Source organism: Saccopteryx leptura, chromosome 1 (genome assembly GCF_036850995.1).
Source record: "Saccopteryx leptura isolate mSacLep1 chromosome 1, mSacLep1_pri_phased_curated, whole genome shotgun sequence".
In the NCBI taxonomy this organism is placed as follows: domain Eukaryota; kingdom Metazoa; phylum Chordata; class Mammalia; order Chiroptera; family Emballonuridae; genus Saccopteryx; species Saccopteryx leptura.
In genome coordinates this window covers 1,346,896-1,362,832 of record NC_089503.1, presented here as the reverse complement: position 1 = coordinate 1,362,832, position 15,937 = coordinate 1,346,896, and the positions used below count along the sequence as shown (strand labels likewise).

At 67.8% G+C, this 15,937-nt stretch overlaps 1 protein-coding gene across 15 annotated transcripts in view; it reads right to left on the bottom strand.

Annotated features, from left to right (window-relative positions):
- The window catches only part of BRSK2 (BR serine/threonine kinase 2), a 60,702-nt gene extending 45,915 nt beyond the window's left edge, over positions 1-14,787 (bottom strand). For 8 of the 15 annotated variants that reach the window (XR_010750075.1, XR_010750073.1, XM_066373760.1 and 5 more), the window contains exon 1: positions 14,377-14,785. Coding sequence is in view for 12 of the 15 variants with exons in the window: in XM_066373760.1 (XP_066229857.1) it covers positions 14,377-14,470 (94 nt within the window). In the remaining 3 variants the exon portion in view is untranslated. Of the gene's footprint in view, positions 1-14,376 lie in introns of all 15 variants that reach the window. The other 7 variants (XM_066373223.1, XM_066373323.1, XM_066373411.1 and 4 more) reach the window with 3 other exon arrangements.
- Between the last annotated feature and the right edge of the window lie 1,150 nt (positions 14,788-15,937).

Here is a 15,937-nt window from a genome sequence, read left to right as displayed (position 1 = left end):
GCTGTGCCCTGCCTGGCACAGGCCCCCGACTGCAGCCGCCGCGCACGTGGTGAGCACCTGATCCAGGCAGCGGGGTCGAGGTGGGTGCCAGGCAGGGCACCTGAGCTCACAGGACCCAGCCAGTGTTGGCCTGAGACGGACCCATGGCGCTGGGGCCGGACGGGCAGTGTGTCTGCCGGTCATTCCCTGCCTGGTCCAGGCTGGCCCTGGAGCACAGGACGGGGCTTGGTCAAGGCACTGAGGCCCAGGGCTGCTCCCTGGGGGTGAACCCAGAGCCTGCTCGGCCCCTCAGTGGGATCTGCTCCCCAGACACCAGGCAGACACCGGCCCTGCCTGCAACGCCCGCCCGCAGGAAGTGGGAAGGGAAGGAGAGCGGGCCCTGAGCCCCGCCCTGAGCCCCGCCCCGCCCCGCAGGGGAGCCTGCCATCCCCGGAAGAGCACGTGCGACGTAATCTCCAGCGTGGGGTAATAATAGAACCTGCTTAGCGGGCAGTGGGCAGCTGGCTTGGAGGGACAGAGAGAGAGGAGAGAGGCAGACACCCGCCTGCCCACACTGGCCAGTGCTTGTCCTCCCAAATGCCAGTGTCAGAGGCTGAGAGCCTCCGAGTGGCCCCAGAGGGCCTGGCGGCCGGGAGCTGTCCGTGGTCACAGAGCTCTGGTGGGACATCTGCCCCCATGGGGCTGGCACTCAGGCGGGCAGCCAGGGGGCTGGGGCGCGCGACCCTGCCCTCCACAACAGGAGGGCAGCCTCAACAAGACGAGGAGCAACCCCTCCCTCTCCCCCGTGTCCCGACTACACAACACGCACCCTCGGCTGTGGCGTCCTGGCCCCCAGGCCTCTGCTTGGCCCGGGGCCAATGCCCTGACCTCCTGACCCCTGAGCCCCGTGCCCCCTCCCCACCCCATGGCACCCGCTGCCCGGAGACCAAGCAGCAATGCCATCAGCACACACACAGCTCCCAGCCCACAGGGCACGGGCCTGGCTGATGGAACCCTGGACCCAAATGCCACCGGGAGGCCAGCTTTCTGAGGACACATATGCCAGAGATCCTGATGTCACCCTGCCAGACAGGGACCCCGGCTCTAGCTCAGCACAGGAGAGAGTCAGGGCACCTGCCTCGTGCCTGCCCGAGCTGGCGGCCGCACCGTGCACGTCCAGCCTGTTTCCGAGGCTGCAGGCCACTCTAGGGTAGAGGCCACTGGGCATCCAAGAAAAGCAGCGCCCATGCGGGTAGGTGCTAGTCTGCAGCACCCCCAGGTACAGCCCCCCACGGGGGTAGGTGCTAGTCTGCAGCACCCCCAGGTACAGCCCCACTGGGGTAGGTGCTAGTCTGCAGCACCCCCAGGTACAGCCCCACTGGGGTAGGTGCTAGTCTGCAGCACCCCCAGGTACAGCCCCACTGGGGTAGGTGCTAGTCTGCAGCACCCCCAGGTACAGCCCCCATGCGGGTAGGTGCTAGTCTGTAGCACCCCCAGGTACAGCCCCCCATGGGGGTAGGTGCTAGTCTGCAGCACCCCCAGGTACAGCCCCCCATGTGGGTAGGTGCTAGTCTGTAGCACCCCCAGGTACAGCCCCCATGGGGGTAGGTGCTAGTCTGCAGCACCCCCAGGTACAGCCCCCATGGGGGTAGGTGCTAGTCTGCAGCACCCCCAGGTACAGCCCCCCATGGGGGTAGGTGCTAGTCTGCAGCACCCCCAGGTACAGCCCCCATGGGGGTAGGTGCTAGTCTGCAGCACCCCCAGGTACAGCCCCACTGGTGAACCCTGAGGCCCCAAGACAGTGGGGGAGGCATGCCCACGGCTTCTGGCTGCTCTCGGGGTCCTGGCTGCTCACTGGACTTCCACAGAGCTTGCTAAAGGGTCAGTCACGGACACTGAGGACATCCCACAGCAGAGACCCACCACCACCCTGCAGCCCTCCGCCGGGTCCCACGGGCTCCCACGGCCTCCCTCCTCCCCGAGGCTTGCTGGGGGGACTCCTGCAGTGGGCATGGAGGGGCAGCCAGAGCCCCAGGCCAGTCCAAACAGACTGCCCCGTGGTATCTCCGCCCAGGTAAGGACTGTCCCCAGCAGAGACAGCCAGCTTCCCAGCGGTGCTCCCCAGCAGCACCGGACGAGAACTGCTGACCAGGCCTGAGTCAGCACAGAGCCTGACAGGAGCTTCCTGGGCCCAGCGGGACTGTCACCAGAATTGTCACCTAGCTGCCACCTGACTGGGTGACTCGAGATGCCATGTCCCGTGGACGGAGGGGCAGGGAGTGAGACTGTGAGGTCTGGGGGCTGGGCTCCTGGCTGTCAGGCTGGGTCCCCAGGCCCTGGCCTGGATGTGGCTTCTGGTCACCAACCCCCAGCCCGACTCACAATGGGGGCAGCACTAGTGTCACCCAATGGAAAGGTGGTCCCCCGCAGCGACCTGTGGACCAGGGGTGGCATGGGCTAGGGTGGGAGCCAGCCACTACTCACCCCTGAGCGACCCACCTGGGTTCCATGTCCCCTTCCCACAGCCACCAGACAGGACGCCCAGAGGAGCACGTGCACTGCAGAGGGGGTGGCGCCATGCGGGGCTCTGAGGGCAGAGGCCCCGCTGACCCCAAAGAGGAGTGATGGGAAATTCACATGCGGAGGGACCAGGAGGGGGCAGTGCAGAAATGGGCCTGTCCCCAAGTCCCGGGAATGTCACCCTGGGCACACTCCTGCCCCCCAAGTCCTGGGAACGTCACCCTGGGCACACTGCTGCCCCCCCAGTCCCGGGAACGTCACCCTGGGCACACTGCTGCCCCCCCAGTCCCGGGAACGTCACCCTGGCACACTCCTGCCCCCCAAGTCCTGGGAACGTCACCCTGGGCACACTCCTGCCCCCCCAGTCCCGGGAACGTCACCCTGGCACACTCCTGCCCCCCCAGTCCCGGGAATGTCACCCTGGCACACTCCTACCCCCCCCAGTCCCGGGAACGTCACCCTGGGCACACTCCTGCCCCCCCAGTCCCGGGAACGTCACCCTGGGCACACTGCTGCCCCCCCAGTCCCGGGAACGTCACCCTGGGCACGGTCCTGCCCCCCCAGTCCCGGGAACGTCACCCTGGCACACTGCTGTTCCCCCAGTCCTGGGAACGTCACCCTGGGGCACACTCCTGCCCCCCCAGTCCCGGGAACATCACCCTGGGCACGGTCCTGCCCCCCCAGTCCCGGGAACGTCACCCTGGGGCACACTCCTGCCCCCCCAGTCCCGGGAACGTCACCCTGGCACACTGCTGTTCCCCCAGTCCCGGGAACGTCACCCTGGGCACGGTCCTGCCCCCCAGGTCCCGGGAACGTCACCCTGGCACACTGCTGTTCCCCCAGTCCTGGGAACGTCACCCTGGGGCACACTCCTGCCCCCCCAGTCCCGGGAACATCACCCTGGGCACGGTCCTGCCCCCCCAGTCCCGGGAACGTCACCCTGGGGCACACTCCTGCCCCCCCAGTCCCGGGAACGTCACCCTGGCACACTGCTGTTCCCCCAGTCCCGGGAACGTCACCCTGGCACACTGCTGTTCCCCCAGTCCCGGGAACGTCACCCTGGGGCACACTCCTGCCCCCCCAGTCCCGGGAACGTCACCCTGGGGCACACTCCTGCCCCCCCAGTCTCGGGAACGTCCCCTTGGGCACACTCCTGCCCCCTGCCACGCCCGAGGCGCCCCACCCCTGCACAGATGACCCTGTGGCCCCGTGGCACCTGCTGGAGAGAGCGCTATCTGTGCTGCTTTGTGGTCATTTATTTATAAATCCTCTGGGATTTGGAGTTTAGATCAGCAAGCCTCCAATCTGAGGCAAGCCCTCTGCCTCAGAGATAAGCCGGCACCTAAACCCTCACCGGCTGCTCGCGCCCTCCCCCACCCCGGAGCCCCGGGCACTCGTCCAGGACGGGCTGTGGGGTGGGGGCTGAGGGCCCGGCTCCCTGAGCCCAGGCCCCATCCCTCTAGTCCCCCCAGAGTCCAGTCCACAGATGGTCACCCCTTGCCACCCCAAGGTCATCCACAGACATCCCAGCGTTCTGTAGGAAATCCTGCCATTTCTTCCACCTCAGGCACAAGACCCCATAACAAGGGGTCTCAGGAGCGAGCCAGGGGGCCTGACCCCACAGTGTGCCTCTCCCCAGCTGCCTCCACCATGCAGAGCACAGGCCGGTGGCCAAGGCTTCCGGGTTGTTCTGGGCCCACGACACTCACACTGGCGACACCCCGGGGCCCTGGCCTTCCCCTCGCTCCCTGCAAGCCCCAGGAGAACGGGGCACCAGTTTCTCTGGTGAGGACTGAGGGGGACAGGCTCGCCCGTGGGAGCACACCAGGGGGGCTGGGGGGGCAGGGGCCACCACTCAGCACATTTGTCACCTGGCTGCTTCTACCTCCTGCCCTCTGTCAGCACAGAACCACATCCCGAGCTGGAAGACAGGTGTGGGCACTTGCCACAGGTCTGCCCAGCTGCTGCTGGGCTGGGATCTACCCTCAGCCGCCCTCACGGGGAGCGGGAGCCACAGACTTCAGCACAGTGGTGCTGGACAGCTCCCCACCCGGGGCCTTCCTCGGGCGAGGTCTCGCCCAGACACCTCCCCATTCCCCACCTGTCCCAGGAGGGTGTGGCAGAGATGGAGTCACCACCTGAGGGCCTGCACTATTCTCCCTGGAGACTGGGAGGGAGGGCAGGGGGCTTCAGGCTGCCAGTGTGGACCCAAGAGGGGCACTCCTGTGCAGAGAAAGCAGGGGTCCCCGGCCGCCTGGGCCTCCACTCCGACTTGGACAGCCCCCTGGTGTCAAGCCATGCTTCAGGGGCACTGATCCAGGTAGCTGGACACAAGGACCCTGGACACAAGGCCCCTGGCAGCCCCCACCTGCATGGAGGTGGTAGACCTGCAGGTTAGCCCAGTCGCGGCCAGACGCTCCCTGTGACCTGCACGCACGCCGGGGCGGAGGGGAGGCTCTGGGCACCCAGCCCGAGCCCTGACCGGAAAGCAGTGGGTGGTGAGCAGGAAACCCAAACCCAGACACCACAGGCGGCCACGCAGCAGCAGTGCCCGTGCGAGGTCACATGTTAAAGCCATGAGCCAGGCGTGTTGGCAGAGGGGCTCCGTGCAGACAGAGCTGGCGGCATGGGCCGGCGGGTGGTCAGGGCTGTGCCGCCCACCTGAGCTCTGGTCAGCGCATCTCTGTCCACTGCCCTCTGCAGGGCCCCTGGTGGCAGTGAGTGTGAGAACCGGCACTTGGTGAAGGGCCCGCCGTGTCCAGGGTGCTACTGTGCACGTGGGCATTTTGGGCACATTAGGGCCTTGGCTCCACAGCCAAGGGCCACTGTGACGTAAGGGAGACAAGGCGCTCCAAGCACCCAGGGGCCAGGGGTGCAGGCTCAGGGGTGAGGAGAGGGGCAGGTCGGTTTTCTCCACGTGGGGCTCCTCCGGCATCAGCGTCGCCTGAGGACATGAGCAGGTCCTCAGGCCCGCCTGCCTGCGACACGGCGCCCAGGTGAGGACCCGGGCCCAGCCCCTGCCCTCCTCTCGCTGTGGCCAGCAGAGACTCAGGCTCTCGGAAGCCACCCGTTGCAGTGAAAACCCGCCCTCTGACAGGACTCGCAGGTTTTGGAAACTGTTCGCGTCTCAGGGCAACGGGGACGATACTGTGATTTTTGAGGTCCTCTTTCAGATGCACCAAAATGTGTACAGCTAAAAATGCCTGGGGTTGTCAGGGGCGGCGGGGTGGGGGCGCATGAAGTGAAATGGCCCCATGTCCCGAGGCTGGGGTGGGCTCACAGGTCCAGGGTCCTCCGCTCTCTGTGCCCAAAACCACCCACGTGCAAAGGGACACTAGATGCTGTGCCAGACAGCCCCGACTGCGGTCCCAGAACCCAGCCCAGGTCCCCCACCCGGCGTGTCCCCCAGGGCAAAGGAAGCTGCGGGCCACCAGCAGCAGAAGGAGAGCTCAGCCCAGCAAGGCTATGGGCAGAGCAGGGCCACATCCCCGTGCACTAGGGCGCCCTGCGGCAGAAGGAAGAGACGGGAGCCCCTCACGCCCAGTGCCTTCGGATGGAGCGGCCATCTGCCCGAGCCCTCAACTGTGCTCGCCCCGCCCCAGGACCTGGCCCAGCTTTGCCACCATCCCCACCCCGGCCCCTGCTTGCCGCCCTGAAAGCAGGAGCTCCACGAGCCCCGTCCCAGGCATGAGCACACAGACAGTCATGGGACCTGGCCTCTCCCACCACACCTGCCGGCTGGGGGCCCCCAGGCCCCGCGTTCCCTCCCTGTGCACTGCACGCTGCTCAGCCCCAGGGAAGCTCGCGCCCGCCCACCATCACGCCTGAGCGGGGACGGGGAGACTGAGGCACGGGGACAGGTGACAGCAGAGTCTGGGCTCTCCACCAGACACCCACGGGGGCTCTGCACACAGGCTGACCCGGAATCCTCGGGCTCACAGTGCTCTGTGCCTGTGGGCTGACCCCTGGGGTGGGACAGCCCGCCCAGCTCTCTCATGACTCGAGGGGACTGGCCAAGGGGCTGTGCATAGCTGAGTGGTCCCGAGGACCAAGCCCCTCACGCTCGCCCTGGAGAGCCAAGAGGCGTGCCGCTCACACGGGCATCAGGCCACACTCGCTCCCTGAACCCACACGGGCACCTGCCGAGTGCCCCCAGGCTGCCCTTGGCCAGACAAGTGGGGAAGAGGGGGCCAGCAGAGTTTGTGGCTCCTGACCCAGGGAGGGGCTTCAACGGGCCCCTGCCCACGTGGGCTCTAGCCTGGGGCACTCACCACCCCAGGAAGCGGGACACCTGAGCCTGGCCTGCCTATGGGCCTCAGACAGAATAGGTGCCCAGCCTCACCTCGCCCCACCCGGTGGCCACCTCTGGCCAGTGCCTTTCCTGTCTCAGCTCAGCTCACAGGAGAGGTCTCCTGCCCAGGGCAACAGTCAGCCAGGGCCCAGCCGGCCTCCAGCCGGGGCAGCCAGCATCACGGCTCTGGCCTCATGGCCCGTGCTCCACGCCAAGCGGTCAGGAGGGGAGACCTCAGGCTCCCAGGCAGCCCCCACCCCCGCACTGGGCCCACTGGGCACTGCCCCCTCAGCCCCTCCCAGCCCAGCCCCAGCCCAGCCAGTGGCTGCACAGCAGTTCTGGAGTCAGCCAGGGACACCGGCCAACCACACCACCCCTCGCATTCCTGCCCCCACAAACTGCCCACAGCCCTGCAGCCTGACGCGTCCCCAGACCCCAGCGACGTCACCCAGGCCACACGGGCCATTCAGGCTGCCTCCCACCTCTGCCCTGGGCCGGAGAGGTCAGCCGTGCCCTCCCAGACTCTCGGGCCGGCCTGAGCCTGAGTGGGCGGCAATGGTACTGCTGCCCCAGGGACCTCCCTCGCCCCAGCTCCCAACCCAGAAGCACAGGTCCCGGAATCTTCCATCCACCCTCGGCCAGGCCCACAGGCAGGGCCCACACGAGGTCCAGCTGGGGGCAGCCAGCCCTGGGCCCCTGGGCCGACAAGGACTCGCAGTCCTCCGGGGAAGCAGCGCTGACCTCGCAGGCTGACGCCCCAGCCAGGCGCCCACCCCCAGACCCGTGCCAGCGCGCTACGTGCATCGGCCTGCATGGCCCTGGACACCCACCCAAAGGTGCTGTCACCCCAGTGCACAGGGAGGGAACCGGGGCCCAGCCACGGCCTCTCAAGCTCCCAGGGATGAAACAAACACTTGGGGAAAAACCCACTCCAGTGTGTGGTGGGGGGGGGCGGTCCCAGCTGCCTGCTCGAAACACTGGCCCCTCAGAGGCCACAGAACAAGGCCTGGGCCGCCTCTCAGGACCCAGCCCACACAATCCCTGCTTTGTCCCTGTGGCCCCTGCCCAGCCCAGCCTCCATCTTGTCCAGAGTTGGAGGCAGCTGGCCAGCCGGCAGCCCAGGGGCAGGGCCTTGGGCAGCCCAGCCATCCCTGGCCAGGACCTGGGACTTCAGGCCAGGCTCACGGAAGCCTGTCCTGAGCCTGCTACCCAGTGCTGGGACCCATCAGTCACCCACAGGCCACAGGCGGCTGACCGGGCCTGGCACCCAGGAGGGTCATCGGAGCTGCCATCAGGGGACAGCAGATCACGCCTATCTATGCAAGAGGACTTCCCACAGGGACCTGCCAAGCACAGGGACTCCCCACCCAGAGGAGCTGGGGGACCCTCCCCTCCCCCGAGACCCAGATGGGCCCTGACAGATGCTGCTGTCCTCCCACCGGATCCCGGGCACAGCAAATGTGCTCAACGCTGTTCCCAGCCATCGCAGCCCCACGGGGCCTGCTGGGCACCTCGCTCCACAGATGGGGGGCCTGAGGCTCAGAGCCCCTCGGCTACTGAGCACCAGAGCCCAGGCAGGCGGTCCCTGGGCTGTGCCTCCAGGCCCAGGACCCAGACCCGCCCGTTAGCTCCCAGGCGGCCACGAGGGGCCTGGCCCCGAAGGAGCAGACCCACGTGAGGAGCGTGGGCCCCAGGCAGGCAGCAGGCCCTCTGAGGCCACGGGCAGGCAGCAGGCCCTCTGAGGCCACGGGCAGCAGGCCCTCTGAGGCCACGGCACCACTGCTCCACTCATTCACTCACTGTGTGGCCACAGGCCCGGAAAGTGTGGCGTCTCCCCTCACGGAGCCCAGACTGCAGGGACACGCAGTCCACCAAAGATGGGGCGGCAGAAGGACCCTGGTTCCCGGGAGCTGCCGCCACAGCCCCACACCAGTGCACACGGCGGTCGGCCACCTTCTCTCTCAGGGCCCGCACCCGGCTGAGGGGCTGGCTTCAGAGCAGCCTGGCTCTCCCAAGTCCCCAAGAAGCCGCTTCTGTGTCCAGTGGCCTCGAAGGCCCAGGTGCTCTCCAGACCGGAGCACCAGGTCCCTGCCACGGCGCCCCAGGTGTTCCCCGTGAGCGCCAGCCCTGGAGCCTGTGTCCCCACAGACACGGGCACAGCTTGAGCTGCCCTCAGCATCCAGCCGCCGATCTGATCGAGCCTGTCTGTCTGCTTCAGGTGCCAGGTGCCCAGTGGGCACTGCCCAGGCAGGGAGGACGCGGGCGGTCAATGACCTGGACCACACCCACCTCTGCCCACCCTCTCGCGTTGCCAGGCCCCGAGGCCGCCCTACGGACAGAGCTGAGGGTGACGACTAGGAGAAACAGCCAGGGAGCGGAAGGGGAGCACAGAGAAGGGCAGGCACTCGGGCCCCTGGCCAGGAGCGGGCACAGGCCGGTGCTGGTGGATGTGGGTGTAGGCCGCAGGGACCCTGGTGCTCTGTGGGCCCTCACACGCTCCACTAGTCCTAAGGGTGGCTAGTCAGGGCAGGTCTGGGCAGTGGGCACAGGGAGCCAGCCCGGGAGGACCCTGCCCAGATAGGCCCCCGACGCCAGACCAAGCCAGTGAGCCACCAATGAGGACTTGGAGCCACTCAGAGCTGGCAGCCCCTCTGTGCCCTCTGTCCCAGCACAGTGCAGGGTGCTGCCTGTCTGGTGGCATTCGCCCCTGGAGCCCGGAATCTGCTGGAAATGGAAACAGACTGCCCTTGGAACTTCGAGGCCATGGCCAGGAAGGCCAGGCTTCACGCGGAAACGGGTCCAGGTCTGGCCCTGCCTGTGCACGTGCAGCCAGGAGCACCTGCTCCAGACGGTTCCAGAGACCAGTCTGCAGTCTGGGCACACGGCGGGGCCGAGGCCGGGCCATGGGGGACCCCGGAGGGCCTCCGGGCTCTTCCTGCACCACGCTGGGAGCCCCGGGGCCGGACCTCAGTGACTCCTGCAGGGAGCCCACGGCCAGAGCCACTCCGGGCAGCGCCCTGTTCGGCAGAGAGCAGTTCTGACTGCCTCACATTCGCTTGAGCTGTCCCCTCCGCCTGGCAGGACCTTCCTGGCACACAGGGGCTGTCTCCACCGCCAGTGGCGAGGCAGGCGGGACCTGTCACCACTCACAGACGCTCAGAGACACGTGGGCCACAGCAGGCCGGGCCACTCTGGGACCGGGGTTCTGAAACCCTGCCTATACCCAGATCCCGCCGCCCGTACCTGCAGGAGACTGGCTGTCTTTCAAGGCAGAGCCCATCACCCTGGCATCTACGGGGACAGCCCACCCTGAGCTGGCTCTCCCCGGGCAGGGGGCTCCTGGGGGGCCTGCGCCATGGGAGGAGGGCCGGAGCGATGTCTGTCACAGGCGGGGGGCCGGGGGCCTGCACAGGCCTCTCCGCCAGGGTCGGGGAGACAGGCGGGACTCCTCACCGCCCCTCGTCCCTTGAGCCCTGCCCACGACGAGGATCTAAGAATGGGTCCTGCTTCCTCAGACTTTGCAGCCGAGCCGAGCAGTGAGCAGATTGTGCTTCCCTCCCATCCCCAAGGAGCAGCTGTCCTTGACCAAATTGCTGCATCTGAGTCTGACTCCTTCCTTGAAAGGCGGGTTAGACAGACCAAGGCCCAGCCTGATACGTAGGCGGGCAGGCTCTGGACTCGTGTGGCCAGGGCGGATGTGGCCTGCACGTGGCAGTGACCATCAGACAGGACAGGCAGTCCGCATGCGCCCAGCGTTCGCAGACCCACCCACCCTGCTCTGTCCACCAGCGCCCTGCACCCCAAGTCCAGCTCACGCAGGAGGACGGCTCCTTCTCCCAGCCTCAAGCCCCCAGGGCACCCCCAGCATGCTTCTCGGCCAGCCCCTGCCTCAACCCCACCCAGAAACCTCCTCTCCCTCTGCTGCCTCTGCCTCCCGGTCCTGCTCTGAGCTGGGCTCCATCCATCCTCTCCCCCAGGCCCCCTGCCTCTCCCCAGTGCACCTGTCCGTCTCTCTCTCAACTGTCTCTTCCTGACTCACCTATCCCATCTTCACGGGCTCTTCCCACCCCCAGGACTCCTCTCCAGCCTGCCTGCCACTAGCAGCCCACATCAATTCTCCCAAAGGCCGCCCCCAGGAAGCTGGAGGGGGACATCCCAGTGCCCTCAGCCTGGCAGCCCAGGCTCTTCTCCGGCCTCCCCACCAGCCTGAGAGCCCAGCCAGGGGTGCAACAGAGAGACGTCCTCATTCCAATCTCCTCTTTAGCTCTGCTGACCCCTGAACCCTGCTCAGCCACCCCCCCTCATCTCGGCCCACCGGAAAGGTTTCCAAAGGCAAGATGTACCACTTACTGTGGACTCCAGCCTCCAGAACAACTCCCAGAACCTGCATCCTTCCCCTTCTCCCAGGGGCCCTCCTCCTCCTCCAGAGGGGTCCTCCTAGTGGGAGCTGAGCCCACCAGGCTTGCTGTGCTCTGGCTGGGCCAGGCCTGGCTGCACCCTCTTCCACTTCCTGGGACTGGAGAGATGAAGGCCTCACAGCCTCTGCAGCACGCCCTCCGAGACCTGGCTGTCCCCCGCCTGGGCCTCTGGAGCTGCCTCCCACCATTCCCAGGTGCAGGAGAGGCCAGAGAGCCCTGGCCGGGGACTCCCTTGTGTAGTGTCCCAGCACAGTGACACCTACCCTCGTCAGGCCCTGCAGCCCTACCCCTCCATCAGAAACCACGACGTGGCCAGCGGAGGCCCCCTGGGGCTGCCTGCAGAGGCCACACCAGGCCGTCGAGGACAGCTGTGCAGAGGAGGAGGGGGCAGAAGAGAGATGACCCCACAACCACAGCCCCTCACCGAGCCAACAACGGCACAAGCCAGACGGCACCATCCGCCCCCACAAACACAGCAGTGCAGCCTGAATCCTGCCGGCCACCACGGTGGCACCCAGGGGACAGAGGACGGCAGCTCTGCCCACGCCTGCACTCCACACTGGGCAGCATTCCCCACCCCTCGTCTGATGCCCCAAAGGCAGCATTTGGGGGCAGAGCAGCAGGCCCACTTCCCTGGCGTGGGTCACACGGGTTACAAGGTCCAGCTGCCCCATGCTCCTCATGCCACCCAACATCTCCCTCAGGGCCACGGCTCCCGCTCTACAGGACTCGGACAGGCGAGGGACAGAGAGAGGACTGAGGGGACTGTCACCATGAGACAGGAGAGCCGGGCTGGCGGAGGTGCCATGCACGCCACCGCACCCCCTCGGCCCATTCTGAGGAGAAGCGTTCTCCCCAGGAGGGCAGTCGCCTCGGCTGCACACGAGGGCCCTGGCTGACCACCTGGCCCTGGCTGACCACCCCTCCGGCCCATTCTGAGGAGAAGTGTTCTCCCCAGGAGGGCAGTCGCCTCGGCTGCACACCAGGGCCCTGGCTGACAACCTGGCCCCGGACAGAGCCAGACGTTTACCTCCAAGAGAAAGGACCGCCTGGGAAATCGCGACTTTCTAGCATCTGGTGCTGAAGACCAGCCAGCGAGCCGAGGGGCCAGGCCAGGCGCTAGGACACATGGAGGCCCCATGGGCACCAAACTCCAGAGGCCCCTTTAGCAGAAGGGACGGAGAGAGAGCGGCCTTCCTGGGAAGCAGGCGCTCCAACCATCAATGAGGCCAAAATGGACAGAGGACTAACAGACCCAGGGGCTGGCCACTCAACTACACCAGTTTGCTGTCGCCCAAGGGGAAGGTTGCTGGCTTTTGTGACCCCGGAGCTGTTTCCCAAACGACACGCAGTGGCGGGTTGTTGGTACACACACACAGCACACCCTTTTGTGTTCATTATTGTTAATTACAGTGGAGACCTCCTGTAATTAACTGTGCGGCAGCGTAACTCGGGGAAGAGTGCGGGGACCAGGCCTACCCACCGCGGCCTTGCATGCGCTGCGCGTAATTCATCCTTGTCATCGCTTCCACGCGGAAGCTTCCTTATAGCATTTTATTGGTACAATAATTAGGTTATTTCACTGCCTCTGCATTCTGCTACCCCGGGACCCCTCCCCCAAGGGTTTCACCAACTACAGTGATTCCTCCCCCACAGAGTACAGTTGAACTCTGGAGCCCCAGCTGTCTGCCACCACCTCCTCCTCCTCCTCGAACCCGGGCCGTGCCATCCCCACTCTCAATGGCACTGCCCTGACTGCCAGGGGCCCCTGGGTGCTTCAGCCGCTGGCACCGGGGATGGTCCATCCAGGGAGGGGACAGGGGGCGGCTTCCCCCCCCCCCCCAGTCTAGACACCTCACACTCTGCTTACATCACAGCCACTGCCCTCTCTGGAGAGGGCTGGACCTGGCCCACTTTCCTCCCAAACACAGCCTTCCGGCTCCACCTCCCTGCTACCCTGGGGGCTCTGAGAAGGCCCGCAGCACCGGCTAGAGCATCTGCCTCCCAGGCCCCCACCCTGTACTGTGGACCTGGCCCTGCTACACTCTCCTCCCTCCTTCCACTCCCCTGCCTGTCCGAGGTCTCAGGGACTGCCCAGAGAGGCAGGGAAATCACTGTCAATCGGACCTCTGGGCGCCAGCTCAGAGGCCCATCCTGGGAGAAGAAAGAAAATGGCTGAGCCCAGCCTCCCACAAAGCAACTCAGTGAACACCGGCCAGATGAAGGGACTGGCCGCTCGGCTGGAACCTGACCTGATCACTGAAAGAGACAGAACAAACTAGGAAGCCCCCTCCGCTCTCCCACAGGCCTGGGGTCCGCTCCACCGTGGTCTGGGAGGATCCGTGGCCAGATCCGCGGTCGGGCCCACGACCAGCCTCCCTCCTCCCCCCCTGGGGAGTGCAGTGTCGCAGACAGCGGAGCGGAGGCTGGGAGGGGAGAAAGGCGCTGTCCAGCCCTTTCAGTGTCCCGGGCGGTCAGTCTCTCACTCCCACCGTGGAGAGAGGTCCCGGTCTGGCCGGGGTGGTCCCGTTGGCTCACAGACCGCACCGGGCAGCCTCCCGGCCTGCCGGCCACCCGGAGTTGGGAGTCACGGCCGAGGGGTGCGTGGCCCGGGGCGCAGCTGCTCGGGCGGCACGCCTATTAGCGCGGCCGCGGCAGACGGCAGATGGGCTCCCGCTCGGCCCCCTCCTCCCACGGCACAATGGGCCTGATCGCTCGGGCGCACAATGCGGCTGGGGCCGCGCACCTGCAGCCGGGGCTCAGGGGCGCTGGCCGGGCCCGTGCGCCCCCCGTCCGTGCCGCGTGTCCTTGGGCCGCGCCCGGCCCGACCGCCACCGCGCGGAACTGCGGGACTCCGCAGCGGGACCCGGCTCCCGGCCGCCCCATTGTTCACGGCCGCGGGCCGGAGCCGGGCCGGAGCCGGGCCGAGCCTGCAGCGCCGCGCTCGGGGGAGGCCTCCTTCCTGGGCCCCGCTCGGGCGCGCCGTCAGCACGGCCTCCGTGAGCGCCATGGGCCTATGCGCCCCTGCGCCCCGGTCCTCCCCTGCGCCCCGATCCTCCCCAGTCCCCCCGGCGCTGCCCCGGGGGTCCCCGGACCCTGGCCCCCACGGCCCCCTCCGACTCATCCTGCCCTCCGACCCCGGCCCGGCCCAGCCCGGCGCGCACGCACCTGTCTGCCCCTTGCCCAGCGTCTTCTCCAGCCGGTAGGGCCCCACATACTGCGCGTGCTGCGCCCCGCCGCCGTCCTTCCCCGTCGATGTCATCGCTCCCGGGCCCGGCGCCGGCGAGGTGGGCGCCCCGGGCGGGCGGGCGGCGGCGGCAGGGAGGGGCCGCGTGCGTCCGCGTCTGTCTGCCCGCGCCTGTCCGTCTGTCCGTCCGTCCGTCTGCTGCGCCGGGTCGGCGGCGCCCTCTGGGCCGCGCTCGCTCCGCGCCGCCGCCCCCGGCGCCCCACTCGGCTGCGGCCCGCGGCGCCGCCTCCGCCTCTCCGAGGGAACCTGGCGGCCGGGGGCCCTAGGCTTCCGCCGCCGCCGCCGCCGAGGCCCGCGCCCCGCGCCCCGCGCCTCGCGCCCCCCGGAGCACGCCCGTCAGTCGGTCCGAGGCCGCACAGGCGAGCCGAGCCGAGCCGAGCACTCGAGCCCCCCAAGCCGAGCACCGCCGAGCAGACCCGAGCCCTAACCAGCGAAGCCCGCTGCAGCGGCAGCGGCCGCGAGTGGCTCCCGCGCCGGCCAATCAGAAGATCTGACCAATCAGCAGCGCCCGCGTCTGCGGTTTTCCCCGCCCCCCCCCCCCCGCTCCGCCCTCCTGCCCGCTGCTGGCCGAGCCGCTGCAAGTGCTCCGGGGAGCTGGACTCTCTAGGAGGCGAGTCCCCCGGGCGAGATCCCCGCAGGTCGGGGGCGAGTTTGAAGCTAGGCAGGGTCCGGCTGTCTCCAGCCCGCCGCCCGGCCGGCCGCCCTGCTCTCGAAGCGTCCCCCGGGACGGTGCAGGCAGTGGGGCGAGGGACGGGGAGCGCGTGGAGCGGGAGTGCGCGGTGGCCGCCTTGGCTGGATGGGGGTGGACAATCTGCAGCCCCCAGCTCCCCGCGACGAGCCTGCTGGCCGCAACCACCCGCGTCGGGAGGACTTTCTCGCCCCCACTCCCCCCCACCCCCCAGGGTGTGGGGTGGGGGCAGCGGCGCCGAGGGGGCGCACGGACGAATCGTGACCTTGCGCCTCCGGAGGCTGCTCCCGGGACGCTGCCCTCCTCTGCTCCAGTTTTCCGAGCGTACAACGTGACCAGCAGCACAGCGGGGTCAAGGAACTCACCCGAGGTCACCCAGCAGTGGCCTCCTGGAGGAGGCGGCTCCCTCTCGGGCCTTGTTGCAGATCCTTCTTCCGTTGGGTCGGGCGTTTGGGCTCAGGTGCACCGGACACCAACAGCTCCCGGAAAGGAGTCCGCCGCGGCAGCCAGAGCTCTTTCTTGAAGAAAAACGCTCAGCGCGTCCCTTAAGCTAGTGTGGCCGGCGGCCGAGGGTGGTGTGAGAGGAGAGGCGAGGGCCCAGAGCAGGGAGCCCAGAACCCTGCCGGTGGTGGTGGGGGGAGAGTACCCCGCAGCGTTTCAGCCACTGGGTTCCTGGACGTGGCTGGCACGAGGTCCGCAAACAAGGCAAGTCTCACCTGTATGTTTTCTGCTGCACGCTGCAGCCTCCGTGGGCAACTGCCCTCACTCCCTTCAGGAGAAACCCCTGCTCCAGC